The 27,083-nt window shown below is 43.9% G+C and overlaps 2 protein-coding genes across 2 annotated transcripts; one reads left to right on the top strand and one right to left on the bottom strand.

The window, feature by feature from the left end:
• Positions 1–1,891: 1,891 nt before the first annotated feature.
• PREB (prolactin regulatory element binding) lies at positions 1,892–7,569 on the top strand. Its single transcript, XM_081313103.1, has 9 exons — positions 1,892–2,171; positions 2,715–2,922; positions 3,141–3,358; positions 3,519–3,599; positions 5,413–5,537; positions 5,616–5,789; positions 6,427–6,499; positions 6,822–6,972; positions 7,083–7,569. The coding sequence occupies exons 1-9, from the start codon at positions 2,037–2,039 to the stop codon at positions 7,175–7,177; spliced, it is 1,260 nt and encodes a 419-aa protein (XP_081169229.1). The 5' UTR covers positions 1,892–2,036; the 3' UTR covers positions 7,178–7,569.
• Positions 7,570–10,659: 3,090 nt separating this feature from the next.
• On the bottom strand, positions 10,660–27,083 carry ABHD1 (abhydrolase domain containing 1). Its single transcript, XM_081315396.1, has 9 exons — positions 26,948–27,083; positions 15,702–15,862; positions 15,428–15,607; positions 15,204–15,249; positions 14,883–14,995; positions 11,984–12,157; positions 11,479–11,527; positions 11,207–11,372; positions 10,660–11,131 (listed from the first exon to the last, which is right to left on the bottom strand). Exons 1-9 carry the CDS (start codon positions 27,017–27,019, stop codon positions 10,893–10,895), a joined length of 1,200 nt encoding a protein of 399 aa, XP_081171522.1. The 5' UTR covers positions 27,020–27,083; the 3' UTR covers positions 10,660–10,892.

Genomic DNA, 27,083 nt, shown 5'->3' with positions numbered 1-27,083 from the left:
TACTTACTGAGGCCACCCAGCTGAAGTTCACCAAGGGAACTGTTGAGGCCAAAGCAATTTTTAAGGAAAGATCTCCAAAAAAAAGGCTGGATCCCCATGGGCCATTTCTGCACAAGATAAACTAATTGCAGAGCAGAAGCAGGATCCCAACAATCCAGTAACATCATGTACTTGGCGAAGGGAGCTGCTTTTGTATTGAGAAGGGACAGATGGCTATGTGTAGAAACCAATTTATTTGGTTTAGTGGTTAAGGCACTAGGCTAGAAAACAGGAGATCAAGTTCATCCTGTCTTGGCCATGAAAACGAGCTGGGTGATTTTGGGAAAGGCAAGATATAAATAACATTCCATATGCATTGGGGTATAGCTATGCTGGCCATTTGCTCACAGAACATGTCTTCAGACAATGCTGGCTCCCTTGACCAAGAAACAGAGATGAGCACCGAGCCTTTGAGGTGGACACAATTGGACAGGGAAACCTTTAGGTCAAAAATTGGTAATTTCTTCTCAGAAATTACAGCGTCACACTGCATACACTCATTTCTCAATTAAATTTGGGAATAAATTAATATAGTTGCTAGTATCCCACAACGATAAAGCTTCTCTTTTAAGCTGTCCATAATCAATTTATGATTAAATATTTTCCTTTCCCTTTTTCCCCTCACTTTATAGTCCCACATAAAAAACAATATATGCCTCATTTAGTGACTCAAAGTATTGGAACAGGACTAGGGAGATTCAGGTTTGAGTCCATCCTCCGTCATGGAAAATCACTGGGTGATTTTCATTCACTTGTAGTATGAATCCCATTTTGTGCTCTGAGAAGGAAGTCAGGATATAAATCAAATATAGATAAAAGGTAAAGGTTCCCCCGCACATGTGCGCTAGTTGTTTCTGACTCTAGGGGCCGGTGCTCATCTTTGTTTCAAAGCCGAAGAGCCAGCGCTTGTCCGAGGACGTCTCCGTGGTCATGTGGCCGGCATGACTAGACGCCAAAGGCGCACGGAACGCTGTTACCTTCCCACCAGAATGGTTCCTATTTTTCTACTTGCATTTTTATGTGCTTTCGAACTGCTAGGTTGGCAGAAGCTGGGACGAGTAACAGGCGCTCACTCTGTTACGCGGCACCCGGGATTCGACCCGCCAAACTGCCGACCTTCTGATCGACAAGGTCAGCGTCCTAACCCACTGAGCCACCACATCCCTAAATCAAATATATGGACCTCTTATTCCAACTGAACTTGGGCCCTGCTGATACCTTGGAGGCTGTTGGCGATTCTGACTTTTGGTTATCTACTGGGGTTTTGGAGCTCTCTGTGGGAGAGCTTCCTTGGGCTCTTAGGATGGTGTCTCCTCGGAGTGTATCGTTTTTTAAAAAATTTCAATAGCTACATCTTTCTAAGGTCCAAAACCAAGAAAGTTTACAGTCTAAAACAGAACAGTCATAATAACATCAGAAAGACTGCATGGAAACACTGCGGAATATGCTCCAAGATTCATTATATAAACCTACGGCCATGCAACAGAAAACATGCGTCTCTCAAATTCTACTTATGAGAACCTTTCCTAGTATAGATGCATTTTACAAAATGCACGATCCGCACGCACAGAAATTAGCATGGCGGTAACTCCAGTAATCGCCCCTTCACTTTAAGACGTTTTAAGCCTCGCCTAGGGAAGAAAATGGAGCACAGCTCACTAACATGCTTCCGCCTCTTAAACACCGTGATTTGCCCGGCTTCCGCCCTAACTACAGACGCCAAGCGGCGGCGGCGGCGGCGACGTGGATGTTCTTTTGAGTCTTATGCGACCGAAGGTTTTTCTCGCCGGCCGGTCCTTCTTGTGCCGACGTGTGCTGAGAGTTCTGCGCCTGCGCTATGTCAAGGAGGCCGGATCTGCGCATGCCTAGTCGAGATCAAAGCGCTGTTGTACAGAGTTACGCTAGAGAGGAGGGGGAGTCGAGGAAAGAACAACTTAGTGCGGAATGGGCATGAGCTGACCTTTGACCCCGCTGATCCCGGCTTTGCTGATCCAGTCATGCCCCCTCGTCGGCCGCCCGAGCTCTACCGGGCTCCGTTCCCGCTCTATGCCCTGCGCATACACCGTGAAGCTGGACTGGCACTGATCGCGGGGGGAGGCGGCGCCGCCAAGACGGGGATCACGAATGGCTTGGTATGGAAGCTCAGGGAGTAGGGTACACCCATCCCTCACTCTGCTCTCGGATTCGCCTTCTGTGCGTTGGCCGGGAGCTCTCCTCCTGCCCCTAGAGCTGTACCCATCACCCGGCTAGGGAAATGGGGAGGATGGTGGTGTTTGCGGCAACTGTCAGAACAAGGTTTGTGCAGCATTGGATGAAGCTGCTTTTTGAAGTGCACAGGTGTAAATGTCCATGAAGAAAATCACGAACCCGGATCGTTAAGCTGGCCTCCTTGGGGGCGGGGGGGGGGGGCATTAGGCTCCAAAGGAAAACTTGAAAAGGACCAGGTTTGGGAAAAAAGAATGGCTATGCAGGAACTGTGGTTGGCCTTTCAGGCAAGCACCAAACCATATTTGAAGAAGGGGGGAAATTGTGCCCTCTATGCACATATTCATTGGTACAATGGTAAGGCAGGGCAAATCTTGTCATCCCTGGCAAGATTTGCTCTTGGGCAGATAAGGCCATTTTGCAGGTATTTTTGGTGCTTTATCCTTCCTTTCCCTATTTTGTTCCCCAAGCATTTCTTGCAGCTGGACTGGAGAGAAGGAAAGTTATCTGCCTCACTGCTACATGCTCATGACACAGAGACCCGGGCCACCATGACTATGGCACTAGCAGGAAATTTTATTGCTGCAGGGCAGGATGCTACTTGCCACATCCTGAGTTTCCAGCTCTTTAAATCCGGGCAGAAAACAGGTGGCAGCAGCGGTGATAGTGCTAAAGCAGGTGAGAACCTAACATTTATTTAGCTACAGAATTGAATTCCTAATACACTAAAGCCCAGAATAATAGCAGTCTAAAAATAAGTGTAAAAGTGGAAACAGCAATAGTTAAAATTTTGCTAATACTGAAAATGGACAAGATCTGCAGAAGAGACAGGAAACTTGGGGTGTTTCCTCAGAAAGGTTTGTGGAATATTTCCTTATGTGCCATTATGCCCTTAGGTGCCGGTGATAAAAATCTACGGAGACGCAAGCCCCCCATTCCCAGTGAGAAGAGCAATGGCAGTACACGCACAGAGACGACAGAGGTGGCAGTGGAAACTTTGCACTGTGTCCAAACAGACACCAGCCCAGATAAACTCCAGAAGGCTGTGTGCTTCAGTGATGATCACACCCTCCTGGCTACCGGTGGCGTGGATGGTTTCCTACGAGTCTGGGAGGTACACCTGTTTGAGGAGACGGAGAAATGGTCTATTGTGTGTTGGGGAGCAAGGTTTTGGTCTGGTGCTACAATGGTGGATTGCAAAGCACTTCTTTCGTAGATTGGGAGTGTGTACATGGAGGTGATGGTAAATATTTTGTTTCTTACATCGTTCACAGTTTCCCAGCATGAAGAAAACTCTTGAATTCCAGGCACACAATGGTGAGATAGAGGATATAGCACTGAGTCCTGATAACAAGGTGAGAAGGCTGAGGGTATTTTTTTTATTTCTACTGCTTGTTAAGGGAAGTGATCTAAGATGCCAATGGAGAAAGGCAACACTGCACATTTTTCCCAGATTATATTCTAGCAGGAGGAGGGAGCAAGAGGGGAGAAGGATTTGGGAAGTGCAGGTGAGAAGCAGAACTGAAGATGGCCTAGGAAGAGGGACAGATATAATTTCTGGAGATAGATGTGGTAGGCATTATCAGGACGTAGATAATTTACACAAATAAGTACAACAGTTTTTAAAAACCTATTTCTTTTTAAAGTTATTTAATAAAAACTAATTTATTTCTTTGCTATAAAACCCCCACATTTTGCCATTACCTTCAAGTCAGAAAGGCTTTCTAAATTCTAAGGAGTTTAGTAGTGGTAGTGGAATAATAGGATAATTAGCAAAAAGATTGCCACAAGAAGGGAGCATATTGCAATCCTCCCCTGCATCCAAAATAAAAAATAAATAAAAAAAATCTTACCTTTCTCCAGTTTGCCCAAAGGCACCCAGCCAGCTTTTATGCTGATGTGAATCCAGGCAATCATAGTTTAGTCCACAGGTCTGCAACCCGCGGCTCCGGAGCCGCATGCGGCATTTTCAGCCGTCTCCTGCGGCTCCCAGTCCTCTGCCATGTGCAGTCCAAAAAACAAAAAAGTGGGACTAAAAATGTTCAACCAATCAATTCAAATATGCAGGGTAGGTGCGTATCTCGCCTTGGCTCCACTCTTCAGTCAAACCCTGTTCTGCGCATGTGCGCATGTACGTGCATGCGCACACATTTTTTGCGGCTCCCAGTTTTTCCTTTTGTGAGGGAACCGGTTCCGAGTGGCTCTTTCACTGTTTCAGGTTGCTGACCCCTGGTTTAGTCAAACAAATAATGGCTTAGTGTTATACATGAATAGTCTTTTCTTGAAAGAGTAATGTGAAAGACAGTATGAAGGAATAGTATATCTTTCTTTATCTAGGCTAGTCGAATAGCCTCAGAGTACAGTGTCATTGAATTATGTAGCTGCCTCTGGTAGTCCATAGTATTTTCTGTACTTTCTGGAGTAAGGAAAGGCTAACAAAGAAAAGACACAGGGGGAAAAAAGGCACCGAAAGCAAGAAAATGCAGTATTTCCATAACGACTAGGCAGCATTTAAAGTCTTTGGAGCAACCTTTCCATTATACAGAACTATTTCTGGAATCAAAAGAATAGAATAACAGAATTGGAACCTTGGAGGTCTTCTATTCCAACCCCCTGCGTAGGCAGGAAACCCTATGCCATGTCAGACAAATGTTTGTCCAATCTCTTCTTAAAAACTTCCAGTGTTGGAGCATTCACCACTTCCAGAGGCAGGTGGTTCTTCTGATTAATTATTCTGTCAGGAAATTTCTCCTTAGTTCTAAGTTGCTTCTCTCCTTGATTACATTAGGATTACCACAGATCTGTCACAAACCCCCTGCTGCTTTGTATGAAATGTGCATACCATTAAAAACTGAGAAGGGATTTCAAATCCAAAAGGGACCAGTACAGTACCAGATTGTTGCTTGCTTGCTGGTTTTGTTAGTTCCCAGAAGGAAAGAAAACAATCAGAGACAAATAAATATGTGAGAACACAGAGCCCCTATTGAAGACTCACGGCAAAGAACAGTCTAACTATAATGGTCGCTGTTATGTAAAAGACTTGAAGAAGCACAGTGGAATAGTTGGAACTCCTTTATCTTTATTCGGGCAAAGACTGGCTTTCATTGTTTTTATGGGCAAGAGATAGTAATGGTGGGGACCATGGCTGCTCATATTGCATCTCTCCAGGTGGTGACAGTGGGACGGGACTTCCAGTGTTGTGTGTGGCAACGAGATCAGATGGTGACGGGTCTGCGTTGGAATGAAAATCTTCCAGGCATTCCAGACAAGACCTACCGCTACCAGTCTTGCAAGTAAGGGGAATACCAAGACATTTGGTCTGGACCATACATGTGTACTTTCTATTTGGATGCTTCTTCCTTCTTCCACAGGTTTGGTTCAGTTGAAGACCAAGCCAAGGCATTGCGATTGTACACAGTGCAGATCCCTTATAAGCGTGAACGACGTCCGCTTCCCTGCTACATCACCAAGTGGGATGGACATAGTTTCTTGCCCCTGCTCACTCGTCCCTGTGGCAATGAGGTCATCTCATGCCTCTCTGTAAGGTGAGACGATTTTCCCATGTTCCACCTTCACAGAAGAGAGAGGAACCCTGGTTCTGTTTGCATAACACCCTTAACCCAAGGATGACTAAACAATGGTTTTCTGCAAATGTTCGGCTTTTACACTATATTTAACTACAGTGTACAGACTATATTCACTGTATATTTGCACAACATGCTAAGCTATATGTTGTAAAATGGTGGTGTTAGGTGCGTGCCTGAATAGGAGCTGAAGCTCCTTAATAGCAAATTATAGCCTCTCAGATCCATTTCTCCTCTTAATATCCAATGGGATTAATGGGAAAGTACTTTGCAGACATCTTGAAGAGTTAGTTTTGGTATTTCAAGGTTGGAGTCTGTTTGGCCTTCAGAGGAAATGCTAGTCCTCTAAAACAGGGGTCCCCAACCCCCGGTCCGTGGTTGCTGCACCATGGCAGCAACTGGTCCGCACAAAGCCCCATGCGTGAGATGTAGGTAGCGCACAAAACCATGCCCCCTCTGGTCCGCAGAAAACCTCTCCACAAAACCAGTCCCTGGTGCCCAAAAGGTTGGGGACCTTTGCTCTAAAACACATTTATCTCTCTATTGGTCTGTATGAATGTTATGGGGAATGCACATGGCTCTCTTTCTATGCTTTCAGTGAGACAGGCACATTCCTGGGTTTGGGCACTGTCACAGGCTCGGTTGCCATCTTCGTCGCCTTTTCTTTGCAGGTATGAGTTTACCCCTCCAAGATTGTGTATACTTATGCTCAGCTAGCTGGGCCAGCTCCAGCACACACAAAAGCCTGGTCAAGGCACAAGCCATTGTTGGAGTGAGGGGTGAGGATGTTGATACTTATGTTTCAAACTCATGGTTGGCATAGGGCTGTTATGTGTACAGTTGCAAGACCTTGCAGCAGGCTCTATAAGTAAGGCCAAGGGAAAGGGGAGGATTACCTTGACTCCTGAGAGGGTTAAATCCAAAATGGGGTTGAATGCCTCCTGAATCATTGGCACGTTGCCTCCAGTTCTGTGTTCGTTTCTACTTCCCCAGAGGCTGTACTACGTGCGAGAAGCACATGGCATAGTGGTCACTGCTGTGTCCTTCCTGCCCGAGACTCCGGAACTGCTCAAGAGCAATGAGGCAGCCTTGCTAAGTGTGGCAGTTGACAGCCGCTGCCGCCTGCACCAGATTGCCTGCCGGCGTATGTTCAAAGCTGGGACGGTGGATTTAAATGTGGGATGGGATTCCTTGTCTTGCCAATATGGGGTCTCCTACAAACTCTTGGTGATTCAATGCTCTTTTCTTTCACAGGGAGTTTCCCCATCTGGCTCCTGCTGCTCTTCTGTGCTGGGCTGATTGTGGGCACAGTCCTGTTACTGCAGCTGGCCTTCCCAGGATTCCTCTAACCTTTCTTCGTGGTGAGATTCCTGGAAAGCTTGGACCTTCTCTGCCCTTCCTGTAAGGGACACATCTTCTCCTTTCTAACCTGAGAGACTGAGAGAGGATTCGGAAGCCAGGGCAACGATTGCCCTAGTGAAGTGAGCAGTCAGGAGGACTTGGCCAAGCTGGAGGCTGGGCCTCACATCGATCAGGTTTTGGCCTTGAGCAATTCTTACCTAACCCCATCACACTGAATAGGGATGGAGGAACTATACTCCTCCATTTGTGACTGATCTGTGAGAAACATTCCAGCTTTATTTGCTCTGAGCAGAGATTTCCTGTTTAAGCTCAGGACTTAAACCTTGAATTATTAAACACAATGATGGAGCAGAACCTTTCCTTCCTTCCTGCCTGCCTGCCTTGTTGGTTACTTCTCCATTTCCTTTCGGCTTGGGCAAAGCCAGAGGTCATAATTGTAGAGGGGTTCTTTGGGGCCAGAAATGAAAGAGGTTGCAGCTGCTCCACGGAGACTGACCAAGACACTGTCATTTGGAATAGCTCTGGTGTCCCGTGTCTAACAGCAATGAAGCTATTTTTTTTATTTTTCTGCCATGGCTATGTAAGAGAAGGGGATGGAGAGGATAAGGGATTTGGGGATTCCCTTTCCTCTTGAGAGCATCTATAGCTTGACTGCAGGAATTACTCTAATACTCTAAATGTATACACAGAGAAAGCAAGGACGCTTATGCCTGTGTTCATGCAAATGCACACCCCGTTTACAGCTTGATTATGTCAGCAAACCGTAACTGTTCTCATGAAAAAAAAAAGATTTTCAGCAATTAACAGTCCCTCCTCACATCTGGCTTCAAGCATTCTCCAGTATGGATTTCTCCGTGAAGTGAAAATTTCTTTCCCCTCTTTTATTAGGTTGATTACTTATTTTGTGACTTGGGAAGTATGTGAACAATATCATACTTTCAATTATTTTAAATTCCCAGGTCACCACTTTTTCATAGAAGTAAAAAATCATGATTGCTGATATGGTATGCTGGCATTTGCCAGTCAGAAAAATGAAAGTGGTCACAATCTGAAAAGAATGCTAGGACAGGTGGTTCTGCATCCTGCATCAATGCTTGTTTTTATCAGGGAAGCAAGAGGGGGAATAAATCTTCCTTGATAGTCCAGGTACAATGTCTCAGTTGAGTGAGCCAGTAACTGAGAAGATGAAATGAAATGAAACTTGGAAGTTTCTTGTCCTTAACTGTAGAGAAGGCCTTGGCTCTAGTAGTGCATTTTTTTGGAGTAGCCTTTGGGGGTCAGCCATAGGTGATCTGTTGCTACATGACCTTCATATATATTATTTTTGGACATCTTAACATGCTTAACTAAAGAAGGGGTCCCCGTCCCCTGGTCTGTGGACCAGCACCAGGCTGCAGCATGAGAAACCATGCCCCCTCCAATCCACGAGAAAAAAACCTCTCCACGGAACCGGTCCCTGGTGCCCAAAAGGTTAGGGCCCACTGCGATGGTTGCATTACCGTACCATGTGAAATATTTTAGATTTTTTTTGTTGTGCTCAACGTATTTGGCTAGATAACGGTTCAGTATAGTGCAAAATCAGAAGGTTGCTTAATTCAGTCATTGGGACAAGCACGCTATACAACCACAACAGTGAATTCAAGAATGAGTTTTTGACTTCTATATGCTTGGTGATGTTCAGTTAGTTAATTCTTCCATAGCAAATACATTTCTGCATCATGCTTTATGGTGGGGAAAGTAGGGCTATTGGGGGAATCTGGACTTGGCAAGATCATAGAGTCTTTCAGACCATTTGAAAGGTTCCACTGCTCAGTTCCCTAGTTTACACATTACACTATACACCTTCATTGTTTTTCTCTTAGTCTGAAACCAGGCGTTCGTAGCTTGGTAAACTACAGTTCAGCAATATATTATCTAGAGCAATGTGAACTCTGCAATTAAGTCTACGTTTGCCCTGATATCTAGTTTGGCTTTGAATGATAATGGTGGTTTGAAATTTTTTTAAAAAATCAGAGGCTACTGAGAACGTAACATTGTCTGTTATGCAGTCGAGTAATCTACCAGGTCTTTGTCTGCTAACATGATTTCCAGAGTTTTAGGAGGCATATCTTTCATTGGCCCAATATTTAACAGTTGAATCTATGTACATATATCCGGGCTATAACCATTCTTGCTTGCAACCATATTTCCATATGTATTGTGAAATAGTAGCATTATTTTTCTGTTCTTCCCTTTCCTAAGTCTCCGACATGGTAGCTGACAGCAGGGGAAACAGTAACTTCTCTTATTTTTTCTAAATAACCAGCTTTTATGATTTCATTCTACTTGTGTCATCTTTTCAATTGTATAATAATGAAATAGCCTAGCTTTGCAGCTTATTGGGAAAAAATATGTACTTTTACTGAATATGAATTGATTTGCTCTAGATAGTAATAGCAATAGCACTTAGACTTCACAGTGCTTTACAGCCCTCTCTAAGTGATTTACAGCATATTTTCCCCAATAATCTGGATCCTCATTTTACCAACCTCGGAAGGATGGAAGGCCAAGACAACCTTGAGCCAGTGAGACTTGAACTGCCAAACTGCTTGCAGCCAGCAATCAGCAGAAGTAGCTGCAGTACTGCATTTTAACCACTGCGCCACCTTGGCTTTACAATAACAAAAGTTATTGTAGAACAGGGGTGTCAAACTGCCGGCCTGCGGGCCAGATGCATCGTAGCAAAACTGCTCCCACCCCATTGCAGGCAATGGCAAAAAAGTCACAATACGTCGAGACATGTCATGTGACGTTGCGAGTTTGACATCCCTGTTGTAGAATATGGCAGCAAATAAACAGGCTGATCTTGACAAATTCAACTGGTACGTGGACCAGGCCTCTCCAGGAAACTGCAGTTTTTGGCTAGACCAGGAAATTGGAAAATCATGCCAGAAGAGGGCAGTGACAAACCATTCCCAAGCTTGACCAAGAGAACTATTTTTACCAAAATCAAAATAATGGCCCCTTTCCTAAGGCCTCCTCTCTTGGGGAAGATTGGTTCAGGTTTCATGCAATGGAAGTACTGTAGTTGATTTTTCAGGGGGAAAAAAGACTACACACTATTAACTGTTTCCCAAGGCACAATCAGAAACAGTTCTAGAAGATGGAATTAAAGTATCTAACTAGAAGTTACTTTCCCAACTGCAGCAGAGGCTGATATAGGAGAAATTCAGACTGAAAATGAGAAAGGGAATTGTAGGATGAAGTGTCTGGTCATCTCCTTTTTTGCAGAGTGTATTCTAAGATATGGCCTCAGGTACAGTATACAAGCCACTATTTTACCTGTGGTTTGCCTATTTTTTTAGCCAAATATTTTCATAGAGAAAAGCACAGAAAACTCTTCTCCACAAGAAAATCCAGGACGGAGGATTTAAAACAATAGGGCACAGCTGATGTCTTCATATATGGAACAAACGGCCATATGCCAAAATGCTAGGAAAACAATCCTGTATTCTGCTGATCATCATTACAGCATCTTCACCTGGTTGCCATTCATAGCAGCAGATTCTGGCTAGGAGTCCTTTGGGAAAGGAAATGGATACCCTAGGAGGACAGAAAGGATGTTGCACACGATGGTGCCATTAGTTTTGCCTGTGAGGGGTTCCATCTCTCTTAAGTGAGATCATATTCACCCTCCTGTATGGTGGACGTCTTGGCTCTTGATCATGTGCTGGTCATCTTTGTATATAAGTTCTGTCCAAGCTGTTGGCTTCCCATGGTTACTGTTACAGCTGCCAGCTCCTCCTGATGTTTGAAAACAGCATCCATAAACTGAGTAAAGACACGGTCCATGTAACTCTGATGGCGAGGTAGGAGCCCTTCTAGGAACCCAATATGGCCACCTCGTTCAGTCACTAAGAGGGCGAGGGTGGACACATGCTGTGCTGTCTCTGTAGGAATAGCTGGAAGAAGACAGAACAAATCAGAGGAGGCTCCTAGTGCCTTTTCTCTAGAGGCAGGAAAAGTATAGGACTCACCATGTTGAGGAGAGAAAGGGTCATCTGAAGCATTCAGACACAACACTGGCACTTCTATCTGACACACCTTCTGGGAAGGACTGGCTTCCTGGTAATATTCGTGGCATGACTTGTAACCAAAGACCACAGATGTATAGCGCTCATCAAACTCCCGAATGCTGCGAGCCTGGGAGAGCAAGCCCAGGGGTGGGGGAGGAGAGAGAGCACATAAGGGTCAAGGCATGGAGCAGAGCTTGGGCCTGGAAAAGGTTGAGAGGGCGGACTGATGGTACCTTCAGCACATGGTTCACATCCAATCTCCCTTCAATGACCTTTCTATGCCTAGAAGGAAAAGAGTGTTACGATGAGAGACTAGATTTTCTTTTCTTTTTTTTAATCCCATTTATATCCTGCCCTTCTCCGAAGACTCAGGGCGGCTTACAATCTAAAGCACAAATCAATGTGCTTAGCAATAGCCTTCATTCTATGTATATGCCTGCTTATTAGAGCCCCCCCAAGTGGCATTATTACAAAGTCAGCTTATTGCCCCCAACAATCTGGGTCCTCATTTTACCTACCTCGGAAGGATGGAAGGCTCAGTCAACCTTGAGCCTGGTGGGACTCGAACCTGCACTACTTGCAGGCAGCTGGTGTTACTTAAGGAGGCATTAGCCCACTGCTCCACCAAGGCTGTAGATTTTTCTGGAAGATAGTCGTGATACCTGCCTGAGTTGGCAGAACGCCTAATTACGTTTTCAATCCTGGGCTAGGCAAGGTCCCATTATAACATGCACTCACCGTTTGATCAGGTTGCACAGGTTGGCTGTGAGGTACTGGTTGAAGAGGAATTGGTTGAGAGGCTGCTCAAGGGAATGGATTGTCTCAAATGCGTCCCAACTCACTGAGCAAGTCATGGCAGCTACCACTCCAGCCTCCTGGCCCTTTTGCCCCAGATAGTTGAGAACCAGGATCCTGTCAAAAGAGAGTCATGTGTGGCTTTGGGCTGGGTTGGGCACAAATGGATAGTTTTGATTAAAGTTCAATGATTAATCCAAAAACAGTGGGGAGCCAAGAAAATGCCTACTTGAAGCTTTGCCTTCTCATTCCATTCAGGAGTCATAAATGCTACACTTTCCTAAAGGAATTCCCATCCTGGAATCTATTAAAAGAACATGTTTTGCTGGATCAAAAGTTCAAGGTAGCTTTCAAGTGACATAGAACTCTTCACAAATGAAAGATTCAAGCCAAAAACTGTTCTTCCCTAGACAGTTTCAAATTATTATCTTCTGAAATGGAGCCTTTCCAGCAGAGGATGTGAGATAAAAATGAAATCCTGAGAGATTATTTGGACTGAGAGCTACTTTTAAAGCAGCTATCTGTACCAAGCTCCCACTGGACAGCTTCCGTCAACCTGATGCCCTTCAGAAGTTTGCATTCTGCACAAGCTTCCCAACCAGCTTGGCTGCAAGTACATAACCACCTCTTTTGATTTCCTGGCTGTTAATTTAAAAACATTTTGAGTCTTAGCTCCTTACTGGTGCAAAAAGAAGCATAAAAAGATTCAACTGAATCTATTTATAATGGGAAAAAACAAGACAGATTTAAATTATTTAAATGGCCTAGAAATGTCAAATGATGGCATCTTCAGAAGTGTATTTGGTTGCTTTTTCAAAATGTCATAGCTTTTGTGTAAGCAAGTTAGGGTCAGTGGTAAAGTAGATCTGCAACACCAAAACTTGCCTTTGGCCAAGCAAGTTGTATCTGTGGTTTTCATCTCCAGCTAAAAAAGCTGGCTATGTATACTGAAATGCTACCCAGATGCCCCCTTAAATAGTTAACTAAGAGTAAATGCTTCCCTGAATATAGAAAATGTTTTTACCCAAAGAGGTATCTGTTCCGTAAGAAGATAGTAGAAATCTGCAATATCAGAGGCAAGTTCCTATTTTGCATTACTATGTTCTAGACAAAGTGTGTTTGGTGTTACTGATTCATATCCACTGCCAGCATGACTGAGCAAACAGACTTCCGGGTTGCCTTTCACCTAGATTTATCAATTAGGGACAGTATCTTATCTCAAACACTTTGCTTTAGCTCTGTAATTGGTTCCAGTATGAAAGAACAGGGTGAAACATTTGTTCTGTGAGGCTGTTTTCTGGAGCTGTTTCACGGGCTGTTATTAGCCTCTTGGACTCTGAGATAAACAATAGTCCATCAGCAGTTAGGAAGGAAAAAACAGCCTCCATGGAGACTTTCATCAACAGTATTTCCACACAGAGTATCTACATAAAGAGTAGGCAGTCTATGACCTACACAAGTATTTATATCTGCTTTATTCCTCAAAAGCTCCTCAATGACAATAACATTATGGAAAGATTAAGGGATAAAATGCCTCTGGTTTGGAACCGATTTTGCTCTTCAACTTGCATAAAAAAATCCCCAAATCGATCATTCCTGCTCCATTGTCATTAAGTTATCAACCACAAAGGTTGCACATCTGTCCTATAACTGCAGTCTGGTTCCCAGACTACATGGGGTAAGGAAAGGCCTTTGAAAAAGCTAACAAAAAAAATAATCAGGTTGCTGGGCTCAATCAGTAGGAAAGTAGGGTGTGAGTGTACTGAATAATACAAGGGAGAATAAAACTGTCATTTTCTTTGGGAACATTATTGCAATAAATGACTATGCTTTATAGCTTTTTTTAAAAAATGAACTTTGTTCTACATTGCTTCTTACCTAAATAAAGTGCTTACAGCAGTTTACAAAGATGATGAAATCAGGAAATAAGCAGCGCTACTGAAGTCATTCTCTTGTCTATACTTCACAATTTATGATGCACTTTGTTCTATAAGGCTTCTCACTTAAAAAAGGGGCTTACCTCAATTTATAAGGCTAATGAAATCCAGGAGATAACAGTGTTGAAGTCATACATTTGCACACACCTTGCAAACAATCAAGGTATTCTGCAAATTATGGGTAAGAGTATAATCAAACAGCATTGTCCCAAAATGAAAAAACTAAAGCTACCATCAGAAGGTTGAAAAAAGATTTTTTTTAATGTCTGTAGGGAAAGTCATATTTTGTAGAAGTTGGTGCCTTATATGACCCTTCAGCTAGGTTGAAGATACAGTAGAATCAAAGCGTTTGTGCTGTAAACCATTTTAAGGTTATTGGCTTTTGGCTTTGTTGAAAGGGGGTTGAGTTTAAATTAGGTGTAACAGATCTTCATGAACTCATGGTACCCCTTATTTTAGCAAACTCAGGAACTCAGGCTACTGAAAACTGCTGCTAAATATTGGTAATGCAATCTAGGCATGTTTAAGTTCACAAAATGGGTGAAACCACATAAAAATCTGATGAATGCTAACCCTGACGTGTGTGTGTGTGTGTGTGTGTGTGTGTATCTTATGTGTGACACAGTTGCGGCTGAAGAACATGTCACTGATAGGAAGAAACTGAAAATATTAAATACACTGGTATATTTATGAAGAAGAAAATCATCATGATGATGATGGTGATGATGATGGAGATATTATCATCTCTAGTCCAATATTTTAAGTGATTTGATTTTCTATCTTTAATTAAAAGAATCTATGATAATGCGAAATACAAAACCAGACTGCCTCTTCCTGGTATGCTCCTTGGTGTCAGAAAATTACGCTTCCCCATTTTCCCTTCTTTTGCCCAACCTAAGTCTCACCCGCCAAGAGAAATGCCAACTGCCATCAATGGTGCACAAGGGAACCGGCGCTTGATGTGGTCCACCACCAGCTCCAAGTCCTCAGTATTGGTGGCACAGAAAGCCCGGTGCGTCTGAAAATAAGGGAGACCAAAAAGCAGTTCTGAACAGCAGCAAAGAGCTGCCTCTTCTAAAAGTGAGGTGTGTGTGTGTGTGTGTATGGATCACCTGTAACAGACAAGTCCTCCTTTCCCATGTAATTAAAAAGCATTTGTACATATCTCAGCTGCCTATACACACACAGAGAGAGAGAGATTTGTGCTACACTGCAATAGCTCTTACCAGCAGCTCTTCTCCTCTGCACCCTCGATTATTAAACACAACAGCCCTGGAAAGGATAATGGTAAATTTCCATAAGAAGACATCATTTTCATTTTGATACAAGCTTATACTTGAGCCCTCAAACAAAACAGAACTCCCAAATGAATGTGACACTAGATCCAAAGTGAAATAAATCCAGTTCTCTAAATTTCAAAATATTGGGTGTGTTTTATGGAGTTTCTCACCTGTAGCCATGGCTCTGAGTGCTGTTTACCAAATGCAGAATATAAGTCTCTCGGCTGTTGCCTGTCAAGCCTGGCAAAAACAGGACAATGGGACAATTTTCTGGGTCAGGATGGGTCCCATTGGCAGGATCAGCCCAATCCAGGAGCAACTGCCCTCCATCCGCAGTTTGCAGCAATTCACTGAATGAGATGTAAAAAGACAAGGCAAATTGTCCATTGTTTCAACCCAACACTGCAATTCCCCCCCCACACACACACACACTAGTGGGCTCACCTGTGGTAGGAAACCAATGGGCAGGATTTGATAAAGACACGAACGATGGTCTGAAGCCGACCCTCAAAGCACCATGGAGTAGGGTAGAATGTCTCTTTCACAATGGGGCAATACTTCTCCAAGAAGGACTGGAAAGGCTGACAAGCCACCAGTAGTGGGCGCTGCAAAAGGAACAAATGGAACTATAGAACTTGAAAAAGAAATCAAACTCAAGATCTCTTCCACTACCCCTCAGTAGGACCACTCCTCCAGTTACCTGTGGAGAAGATGAATCACCCTGAGGCAATAAGGAAGGAAAGCATTTGCAAGTTAGAGGAAAGTCCCTCCCCTCACACAGACACAAACACACACACACACACACACACACACACACACACACACAGAGAGAGAGAGACACAAGCTTCTCTCAATACCCCAAGAAGCTAATAAAAGGGTTGTTTTAATTATAAGATATAAAAGAGCTTCAAAAAGTACAGTAGAAAGCAACCAAATTTATCAAAAGGCTGAAATGCCTTTCTCATGAAGAAAGTCTAGAATGGCTGGGACTCCTTAGCTTTGAAAAACACAGTTGGGAGTGGGGGGGATGAATAAACCAGATAAAAATAATGGATAAGGATACATTTTTCTTCCTCTCTCAGAATGCTAGGACCAAAAACCATCTAATGAGGCTGAGTGGGAAAAGATTTAGAACAGATAAAAGGAAGCACTTCTTCACCCGGCACATAACGGACTTGTGAAATTCATTAGCACAGGATTTGGCGATGACTACTAAAAATACAGTCAGTAAAAACAAGACCAGGAGCTGACTGTGGCTCAGACCATGAGCTTCTCATTGCAAAGTTTAGGCTTAAACTGAAGAAAGTAGGGGAAAGCATTAGGCCACTCAGGTATGAATTAAATCATATCCCTGTTGAATATACAGTAGAGGTGACAAAACAGATTTAAGGAATTAGATCTGATAGACAGAGTGCCTGAAGAACTATGGACGGAGGTTCGCAACATTGTACAAGAGGTAGCAACTAAAACCATCCCAAAGAAAAAGAAACGCAAGAAAGCAAAATGGCTGTCTCAGGAAGCTTTGCAAATAGCTGAGGAAAGGAGGGAAGCGAAAGGCAAGGGAGAAAAAGAAAGATACGCCCAATTGAATGCAGAATTCCAGAGAATAGCTAGAAGAGATAAGAATGCCTTCTTAAATGAACAGTGCAAAGAAATAGAAGAAAACAATAGAATAGGGAGGACCAGAGATCTTTTCAAGAAAATTGGAGAGATGAAGGGAACGTTTAATGCAAAAATGGGCATGATAAAGGACCAAAATGGCAGGGACCTAACAGAGGCAGAAGAGATTAAGAAGAGGTGGCAAAATTACACAGAAGAACTATACAAGAATGAGCTTAACATCCCTGATAATCACAATGAGGTGGTCACTGACCTCGAGCCAGACATCCTAGAATGTGAAGTGAAGTGGGCCTTAGAAAAGCTGAGCAACAACAAAGCTAGTGGAGGTGACAGTATTCCAGCTGAGCTATTCAAAATCTTAAAAGACGATGCAGTAAAAGTGCTACACTCAATTTGCCAGCAAATTTGGAAAACTCAACAGTGGCCACAGGATTGGAAAAGATCAGTTTACATTCCAATTCCAAAGAAAGGCAGTGCCAAAGAATGTTCAAACTATCGCACCATTGCACTCATTTCTCATGCTAATAAAGTTATGCTTAAAATCCTACAAGCTAGACTCCAGCAGTATGTGGATCGAGAACTACCAGAAGTATAGGCAGGATTTCGAAGAGGCAGAAGAACTAGAGATCAAATTGCCAACATACGCTGGATCATGGAGAAAGCTAGGGAGTTCCAGAAAAACATCTGCTTCATTGACATGCTAAAGCCTTTGATTGTGTGGATCATAACAAACTGTGGCAAGTTGTTAAAGAGATGGGCGTACCAGACCATCTTATTTCTCTTTTGAGAAACCTATATGTGGGCCAAGAAGCAACAGTGAGAACTGGAAACAGAACCACTGATTGGTTCAAAATTGGGAAAGGAGTCCGGCAAGGCTGTATACTGTCGCCCTGCCTATTTAACTTATATGCAGAAGACATCATGAGAAAGGCAGGGCTAGATGAATCAAAAGTTGGAATTAAGATTGCCGCAAGAAATATCAACAACCTAAGATATGGAGATGATAACACTCTAATGGCAGAAAGTGAAGAAGAACTAAAGAGCCTCTTGTTGCAGGTGAAGAAGGAGTGCAAAAGTTGGGTTGAAACTTAACATTAAGAAAACCAAGATCATGGCATCCGGCCCTCTCAACTCCTGGCAAATAGATGGGGAGGAAATGGAGATAGTGACAGATTTTATTTTCCTAGGCTCCAAGATCACTGCAGATGGGGACTGTAGCCAAGAAATTAAAAGACACTTGCTCCAGGGGAGGAAAGCCATGGCAAATCTAGACAGCACACTAAAAAGCAGAGACATCACCCTGTCAGCAAAAGTGCGTATAGTCAAGGCTATGGTCTTCCCAGTTGCAATGTATGGCAGTGAAAGTTGGACCATAAAAAAGGCTGAGTGCCAAAGAATTGAGGCCTTTTGAACTATGGTATGGAGAAGACTCCTGCGAGTCCCTTGGACTGTAAGGCGATCAAACCGGTCAGTCCTAGAGGAGATCAACCCTGGCTGCTTTTTAGAAGGCCAGATCCTGAAGCTAAAACTCAAATACTTTGGCCACCTAATGGGAAGGAAGGACTCACTGGAGAAGAGCCTAATGCTGGGAAAGATTGAGGGCAATAGAAGAAGGGGACGACAGAGAATGAGGTGGCTGGATGGAGTCACTGAAGTAGTAGGCGTGAGCTTAAATGGATTCCAGAAGATGGTAGAGGACAGGAAGGCAAGGCCTGGAGGAATGTTGTCCATTGGGTCGCGATGGGTCAGACATGACTTCGCAGCTAACAACAACAACAACAACAACTAATGGATGGTTTTCCAGACTGACTGAGTAAATTCATGGAGGGAAGCCTGAAGACTCCTTGGATCATAAGACTTAATGTTATCTCAGGATTGGGAGTTGCCTGCCCCTAATCTGTAGCTGCAAACAAATGTATGGCTGAGAGAGGTATATCGGTCTCCTTGGCTTGTCAGCATCCTAGAGGCAACTGTTGGTCACTGTGGAAAACAAGCTACTGGATGATGAACATTGGCCTGATCCATCAGGTTTGTTCTTACACAATACATTTATACAATACAGGTATGTGTAGGCAGGCAGGCTAGCAAATCAAGATTACAGTGGAAATAGTCACACAGGAATTATTTTTGAAGTTAATTGTTCTGTCAGGTTTCTGGGAGGGGGAAGTAGGAGGTAAGTTGATCACTCTGAAGTATATTATTATGCCCTAATTTTGCAATCCTAGAACCAAAGCAATGAAGGCACAGCCCAGATTTTGCAGAGGCCAGAATCTGTAATAGGATCCAAGGATCTGCTTCTCAGCAGGCAACTTGTTTGTCCTTATATGATAAACAACTTGTTTCTTAAAATTCAGCCTGTAATGTAAATTTCAACTGAATGTAAAATATTGTAAAATGCATGAGTTTCCCCCTGGATATCAAAAACCAGGAGTGTGAGTTCTAATCTCACCATATGCATGAATAACTGCCTGGGTGATTTTGGGCCAGTCACTCTTTCTCAACTCACTGGGAGTGGCTGTGGGGAAAATAGGAGAAAGTTGTTGTTGCGAAGTCGTGTCCGACCCATCGCGACCCCATGGACAATGTTCCTCCAGGCCTTCCTGTCCTCTACCATCTTCTGGAGTCCATTTAAGCTCACGCCTACTGCTTCAGTGACTCCATCCATCCACCTCATTCTCTGTCTTCCCCTTCTTCTCTTGCCCTCAACCTTTCCCAGCATTAGGCTCTTCTCCAGTGAGTCCTTCCTTCTCATTAGGTGGCCAAAGTATTTGAGTTTTAGCTTCAGGATCTGGCCTTCTAAAGAGTAGTAAGGGTTGATCTCCTCTAGGACTGACCGGTTTTTGATCGCCTTGCAGTCCAAGGGACTCGCAGGAGTCTTCTCCAGCACCATAGTTCAAAGGACTCAATTCTTTGGCGCTCAGCCTTTCTTATGGTCCAACTTTCACTGCCATACATTGCAAATGGGAAGACCATAGCCTTGACTATACGCACTTTTGTTGGCAGGGTGATGTCTCTGCTTTTTAGTGTGCTGTCTAGATTTCCCATGGCTTTCCTCCCCGGGAGCAAGTGTCTTTTAATTTCTTGGCTGCAGTCCCCATCTGTGGTGATCTTGGAGCCTAGGAAAATAAAATCTGTCACTACCTCCATTTCTTCCCCATCTATTTGCCAGGAATTGAGAGGGCCGGATGCCATGATCTTGGTTTTCTTAATGTTAAGTTTCAACCCAACTTTTGCACTCTCCTTCTTCACCCGCAACAAGAGGCTCTTTAGTTCCTCTTCACTTTCTGCCATTAGAGTGGTATCATCTCCATATCTTAGGTTGTTGATATTTCTCCTGGCAATCTTAATTCCGAGGAGAAAGTAGTAGTATGTATGTTTGATACCTGGAGTTATTTATAAAAATAATACAGGCAAGCTATAAATAAATAACTCAAGCCTAGCAAGATAGTTTTGAATGGGATTGTATTACCCCAGACAGACCTGCTGTGCAATCTGGAGGTCTTATTGGACTTTTGGCTCCTGCTCAAAAAGCAGGTGGCAGCTGTGGCTAGGAAGGCTTTTCCAGACCTTTGCGTGGTATCCCAATTGTGCCCATACCTGGACCATCAGGCTCTGCTCACAGTAACCTTGTAACTTCTCATTTAGACTACTGTAACATGTTCTGCGTGGGCTGCCCCTGAAGAGCATTCAGCAGCTGGTGCAGAATGCGGCTGGTCAGGTAGTAAATGGTGCCAGATATATTGCACATTTAACATCACTTCTGTGTGAGCCTCATTGATTGACGGTGGGTTTCCAGGTGCAACTCAAGATGCATGGCCTGCATGGCCTAGGACTGGGTTACCTGAAAGATTGCCTTTTTCCAAAAGTTTCTATTCGTCCAACTCAATTTAACAGAATGGGCATGCTGCAGTGCCCGTCAGCCAAAGAATATTGCCTGGAGAAACTAGAAGATGGGCTTTTTCCTCAGTAGCCCCTGCTATATGGATTGTCCTCCCTTCAGAAATTAGAATGACCCCAATCCTGTTAGCTTTTCATAACGCTGTAAAAACCTGGCTATGTTGCAGATCCTGGGCTGCTAAATGTGGTAAAGAGCCCTGTTTCCTGGCTATATTACTAACTGGCCCAGTATCTGAGTTGCTATATATATTTATTTTAGATGCTTCTATTGTTTTTATCCCCTTTATGGATTACTGCCTTGTCGTGGTGAAGGGACTTGCGTAATTCAATGAAGCTATGAGCTATGCCGTGCAGGGCCACCCAAGATGGAAAGGTCATAGCAGAGAGTTCTGACAAAACGTGATCCACTGGAGAAGGAAATGGCAAACCACTCCAGTATCTTTGCCATGAAAACCCTATGGACAGTACCAAAAGGCAAAACAATATGATGCTGGAAGATGAGCCCCTCAGGTCAGAAGGCGTCCAATATGCTACTGGGGAAGAGCAGAGGGCTAGTACTAGTAGCGCCAGAAAGAATGAAGTGATTGGGCCAAAGCCAAAAGGACACTCAGTTGTGGATGTGTCTGGTGGTGAAAGGAAAGTCCGATGCTGTAAAGATTTTTTCTCCATAGGAACCTGGAATGTAAGATCCATGAATCAAGGAAAGCTGGACGTGGTCAAAAAAGAGATGACAAGACTGAACATCGACATCTTAGGTATCAGCGAACTAAAATGGACAGGAATGGGTGAATTTAATTCAGATGATCATCAGGTATACTACTGCGGGCAAGAATTCCTCAGAAGAAATGGAGTAGCCTTCATAGTCAATGAAAGAGTAGGAAAATCAATAATGGGATACAATCCTCAAAATGAATGATCTCAGTTCGAATCCAAGGCAAACCATTCAATATCACAGTAGTCCAAGTCTATGCCCCAACCACCAGTGCTGAAGAGGATGAAATTGACCGGTTCTATGAAGCCCTACAGCACCTTATAGAACTAACACCAAAAAATGATGTCCTTATCATCATGGGGGATTGGAATGCTAAAGTAGGAAGCCAAAAGATAACCGGAATAAGAGGAAAGTTTGGCCTTGGAGTACAAAATGAAGCAGGGCACAGGCTGATAGAATTTTGTCAAGAGAATACGATGGTCATAGCAAACACTCTTTTCCAACAACCCAAGAGACGGCTCTACACATGGACATCACCAGAAGGTCAACACAGAAATCAGATTGACTATATGCTCTGCAGCCAAAGATGGAGAAGTTCTATAGAGTCAATAAAAACAAGACCAGGAGCTGACTGTGGCTCAGACCATGAGCTTCTCATTGCAAAGTTTAGGCTTAAACTGAAGAAAGTAGGGAAAAGCATTAGGCCACTCAGGTATGAATTAAATCATATCCCTCTTGAATATACAGTAGAGGTGACAAAACAGATTTAAGGAATTAGATCTGATAGACAGAGTGCCTGAAGAACTATGGACGGAGGTTTGCAACATTGTACAAGAGGTAGCAACTAAAACCATCCCAAAGAAAAAGAAATGCAAGAAAGCAAAATGGCTGTCTCAGGAAGCTTTGCAAATAGCTGAGGAAAGGAGGGAAGCGAAAGGCAAGGGAGAAAAAGAAAGATACGCCCAATTGAATGCAGAATTCCAGAGAATAGCTAGAAGAGATAAGAATGCCTTCTTAAATGAACAGTGCAGAGAAATAGAAGAAAAGAATAGAATAGGGAGGACCAGAGATCTTTTCAAGAAAATTGGAGAGATGAAGGGAACGTTTAATGCAAAAATGGGCATGATAAAGGACCAAAATGGCAGGGACCTAACAGAGGCAGAAGAGATTAAGAAGAGGTGGCAAAATTACACAGAAGAACTATACAAGAATGAGCTTAACATCCCTGATAATCACAATGAGGTGGTCACTGACCTCGAGCCAGACATCCTAGAATGTGAAGTGAAGTGGGCCTTAGAAAAGCTGAGCAACAACAAAGCTAGTGGAGGTGACAGTATTCCAGCTGAGCTATTCAAAATCTTAAAAGACGATGTAGTAAAAGTGCTACACTCAATTTGCCAGCAAATTTGGAAAACTCAACAGTGGCCACAGGATTGGAAAAGATCAGTTTACATTCCAATTCCAAAGAAAGGCAGTGCCAAAGAATGTTCAAACTATCGCACCATTGCACTCATTTCTCATGCTAATAAAGTTATGCTTAAAATCCTACAAGCTAGACTCCAGCAGTATGTGGATCGAGAACTACCAGAAGTACAGGCAGGATTTCGAAGAGGCAGAGGAACTAGAGATCAAATTGCCAACATACGCTGGATCATGGAGAAAGCTAGGGAGTTCCAGAAAAACATCTGCTTCATTGACATGCTAAAGCCTTTGATTGTGTGGATCATAACAAACTATGGCAAGTTGTTAAAGAGATGGGCGTACCAGACCATCTTATTTGTCTCTTGAGAAACCTATATGTGGGCCAAGAAGCAACAGTGAGAACTGGACACGGAACCACTGATTGGTTCAAAATTGGGAAAGGAGTCCGGCAAGGCTGTATACTGTCGCCCTGCCTATTTAACTTATATGCAGAGGACATCATGAGAAAGGCAGGGCTAGATGAATCAAAAGTTGGAATTAAGGTTGCCGGAAGAAATATCAACAACCTAAGATATTCAGATGATACCACTCTAATGGCAGAAAGTGAAGAAGAACTAAAGAGCCTCTTGTTGCGGGTGAAGAAGGAGAGTGCAAAAGTTGGGTTGAAACTTAACATTAAGAAAACCAAGATCATGGCATCCGGCCCTCTCAACTCCTGGCAAATAGATGGGGAATAAATGGAGATAGTGACAGATTTTATTGTCCTGGGCTCCAAGATCACTGCAGATGGGGACTGTAGCCAAGAAATTAAAAGACACTTGCTCCTGGGGAGGAAAGCCATGGCAAATCTAGACAGCACACTAATAATAATAATAATAATAATAATAATAATAATAATAATAATAATAATAATAATAATAATAATAATAATAATTATTATTATTATTATTATTATTATTATTATTATTATTTAATTTTTATACCACCCTTCTCCCGAAGGACTCAGGGCGGTGTACAGGGCAATACAATAAAATACAATATATAAAAATTAAAAGAAATATTAAATACAATAGCCCGATTCAATAGGTTAATACAAAACGTTAAAATACCCCTAAACCCCTCAGACCAGGCCGGCTTGTTCAAATAAATATGTTTTTAGGTCACGTCGGAAGGAGCGAAGGTCGGGAGCCGTCTGGAGCTCCACTGGTAAACGGTTCCAAAGGTCTGGCGCGTCCACAGAGAACGCCCTCCCCCTGGGGGCCGCCAGTCGACACTCTTTGACCGACGGCACCCTAAGGAGGCCCTCTCTGTGGGAGCGCACTGGACGAAGGGAAGTTGATGCCGGCAGCAGATGCTCCCGTAAGTAATCCGGACCCATGCCATTTAGGGCTTTATAGGTCGTAACCAACACCTTGAATCTTACCCGGAGGACAACCGGAAGCCAATGCAGCTCACGGAGTAGAGGTGTTACATGGGAGTATCGGGAAGGCCCCACCACCACTCGCGCGGCTGCATTTTGCACCAGCTGGAGCCTCCGAGTAGTCCTCAAGGGCAGCCCCATGTAGAGAGCATTGCAGTAGTCCAAACGGGAGGTCACGAGTGCATGAGTGACTGTGTGCAAGGCATCCCGGTCTAGATAGGGCCGCAACTGACGCACCAGGCGAACCTGAGCGAAGGCCCCCCTAGTCACAGCTCCTATATGATCATCCAAGGAGAGCTGTGAATCTAGAAGGACCCCCAAGTTGCGAGCCCTATCTACGGGGGGTAATATCTCACCCCCCATAATTAACAATGGAATATTCTGAATTTCCCGAGATGCCGGCACACACAGCCACTCAGTCTTGTCAGGATTGAGCCGAAGCCTGTTCCTCCCCATCCAGACCCGGACCGCCTCCAGGCAACGGGACATCACGGAGAGGGCATCACTGGGGTAGTTTGGGGTGGAGATAAAAAGCTGGGTATCATCAGCATATTGATGATACCCAACCCCAAAACCACGAATGATCTCACCCAGCGGCTTCATATAGATGTTGAACAGGAGAGGCGAGAGGACCGACCCCTGAGGCACACCACAAACAAGAGGCCTCGAGGCCGACCTCTGCCCTCCTGCCAACACCGACTGCGAACGTCCCAGGAGGTAGGAGGAGAACCACCGTAAAACGGTGCCTCCCACTCCCAACCCCCGAAGACGCCGCAGTAAGATACCATGGTCGATGGTATCAAAAGCCGCTGAGAGGTCTAATAGGACTAGGACAGAGGAACAACCCCTGTCCCGAGCCCGCCAGAGATCATTCACCAGCGCGACCAATGCCGTCTCCGTGCTGTACCCGGGCCTGAAGCCCGATTGGTACGGGTCTAGATAATCAGCTTCCTCCAGGAACAGAGGGAGCTGCTGCGCCACCACACTCTCAACAACCTAAAAAGCAGAGACATCACCCTGTCAGCAAAAGTGCGTATAGTCAAGGCTATGGTCTTCCCATTTGTAATGTATGGCAGTGAAAGTTGGACCATAAAAAAGGCTGAGCGCCAAAGAATTGAGTCCTTTGAACTATGGTGCTGGAGAAGACTCCTGCGAGTCCCTTGGACTGCAAGGCGATCAAACCGGTCAGTCCTAGAGGAGATCAACCCTGACTGCTCTTTAGAAGGCCAGATCCTGAAGCTAAAACTCAAATACTTTGGCCACCTAATGAGAAGGAAGGACTCACTGGAGAAGAGCCTAATGCTGGGAAAGATTGAGGGCAATAGAAGAAGGGGACGACAGAGAATGAGGTGGCTGGATGGAGTCACTGAAGCAGGAGGCGTGAGCTTAAATGGACTCCAGAAGATGGTAGAGGACAGGAAGGCCTGGAGGAACATTGTCCATAGGGTTGTGATGGGTCGGACAGGACTTCGCAGCTAACAACAACAACAACAAATTGTTTTTATGATTTTAAAAAAGTTTTTAGTGTCTTAATATATGTTTTCAATTGTACCCTTGAGCAGCTATAGAAATTGAATAAACAAACAATATTTCATGGCAGGGTTGAATATACAAAATTCTATTTAGCCTTTCCAATGGAGACTGTAGGGTGTCTTGGCTTTTGATGGAGTATGCTGCCTTCAGTTGTACAAAGTAAAAGCAGAATATAAATTTAAATGAACTATTTATAATGTGAATTAGCCAAGCAGCAAAGGCATCTGCACAGTAATACTTGACCGACAAAGGAAACATATCTCCACCCACCAGAAGGGCCTAAATGCAAACAAACTAAATACCTGAAGAGCTTTTGGCTAGAGGTGTGATAAAAATCAACCAAAAACCAGCTTGTATATTCCTGAATGAGAAGGAGATGCATATTTCATACAAAAAAGAAAACAACATAGAGGCAGGTGTACGATGGCCAGAACATACCAACACTTGACAACTAAAATGAAGGAAACAGGAGTGGGCAGGGAAAAGCAAGGAAGAAGGTGAGGAGTTTCTGTCCCTAATTAGTCCTGTAGCAAGAGCAGAAATAGCAACATATAAGTGCAGAATACTTCAACTGTATAAGTGCAGAATACTTCAACTGAGTGCTTTTCTGGCAATCCTCCACAGGGGCACCCTTGCTAGTAAGTCAGTAGAAAGAAGGGAAACCGGGCTCAGAGAAAGAACGTTGCTTTAGGGGCCAATAGAAAGATAGGAAAACATTGTGTGAAGTTGGCCACCAAAGTCGCTATGCCCCCTTTCGTGGGTTCCATTTTTGGAGTTTATTTATTTATTAATGGGATTTATATCCCGCCCTATCTCCCGAGGGACTCAGGGCGGCTAACAACAACAGAACTTAAAGGTCTCTGTACAGTAAATTAAAAATAAAAATTTGAAATAAATTAAAATAAATTAAAGAATAGAGTTATTTCAGGGAAAGTAAGTGTCGTTTTTATTTTCCATCGCCCCGAAGAAAGAGACTCAGAAGCCGCTCCGCTCATCGCTTCGTAAATAGGCTATGGTTTTCCTGCCTCCCCTAACCCATCCCTAAGCGTACCTAAAGACGCTGCAGTACCGGTGCTTAAGACTGACCTTGGGGACGCGCGCCCAATAGTAGAGGAGCCAACCGGTGCTGCAGCCCAGCAGTAACGACAGTCCCAGCATCGTCTTGGCTATGTCCTCCCTCGTCGGCGGAATCAGGCTCAGGCCGGCGGCCAGGCAACGAACG

This window comes from Vipera berus (assembly GCF_964194415.1).
Source record: "Vipera berus genome assembly, chromosome: 1".
NCBI lineage: Eukaryota > Metazoa > Chordata > Lepidosauria > Squamata > Viperidae > Vipera > Vipera berus.
The sequence above is the reverse complement of the archived record's forward strand: the minus strand, read 5'-3'. Positions and strand labels throughout refer to the sequence as shown.

Excerpts from the sequence above, each read along its gene's own strand:
- PREB (XM_081313103.1), top strand. The coding sequence starts at position 2,037 with ATGCCCCCTCGTCGGCCGCCCGAGCTCTACCGGGCTCCGTTCCCGCTC. Across the intron at positions 2,172-2,714 it reads CGGGGATCACGAATGGCTTG|CATTTCTTGCAGCTGGACTG; the intron begins GTATGGAAGCTC and ends TTGTTCCCCAAG. Across the intron at positions 2,923-3,140 it reads CGGTGATAGTGCTAAAGCAG|GTGCCGGTGATAAAAATCTA; the intron begins GTGAGAACCTAA and ends TTATGCCCTTAG.
- ABHD1 (XM_081315396.1), bottom strand. The coding sequence starts at position 27,019 with ATGCTGGGACTGTCGTTACTGCTGGGCTGCAGCACCGGTTGGCTCCTC. Across the intron at positions 15,863-26,947 it reads ATTGGGCGCGCGTCCCCAAG|CGCCCACTACTGGTGGCTTG; the intron begins GTCAGTCTTAAG and ends TTCCTTTTGCAG. Across the intron at positions 11,528-11,983 it reads CTGTGCAACCTGATCAAACG|GCATAGAAAGGTCATTGAAG; the intron begins GTGAGTGCATGT and ends TTTTCCTTCTAG.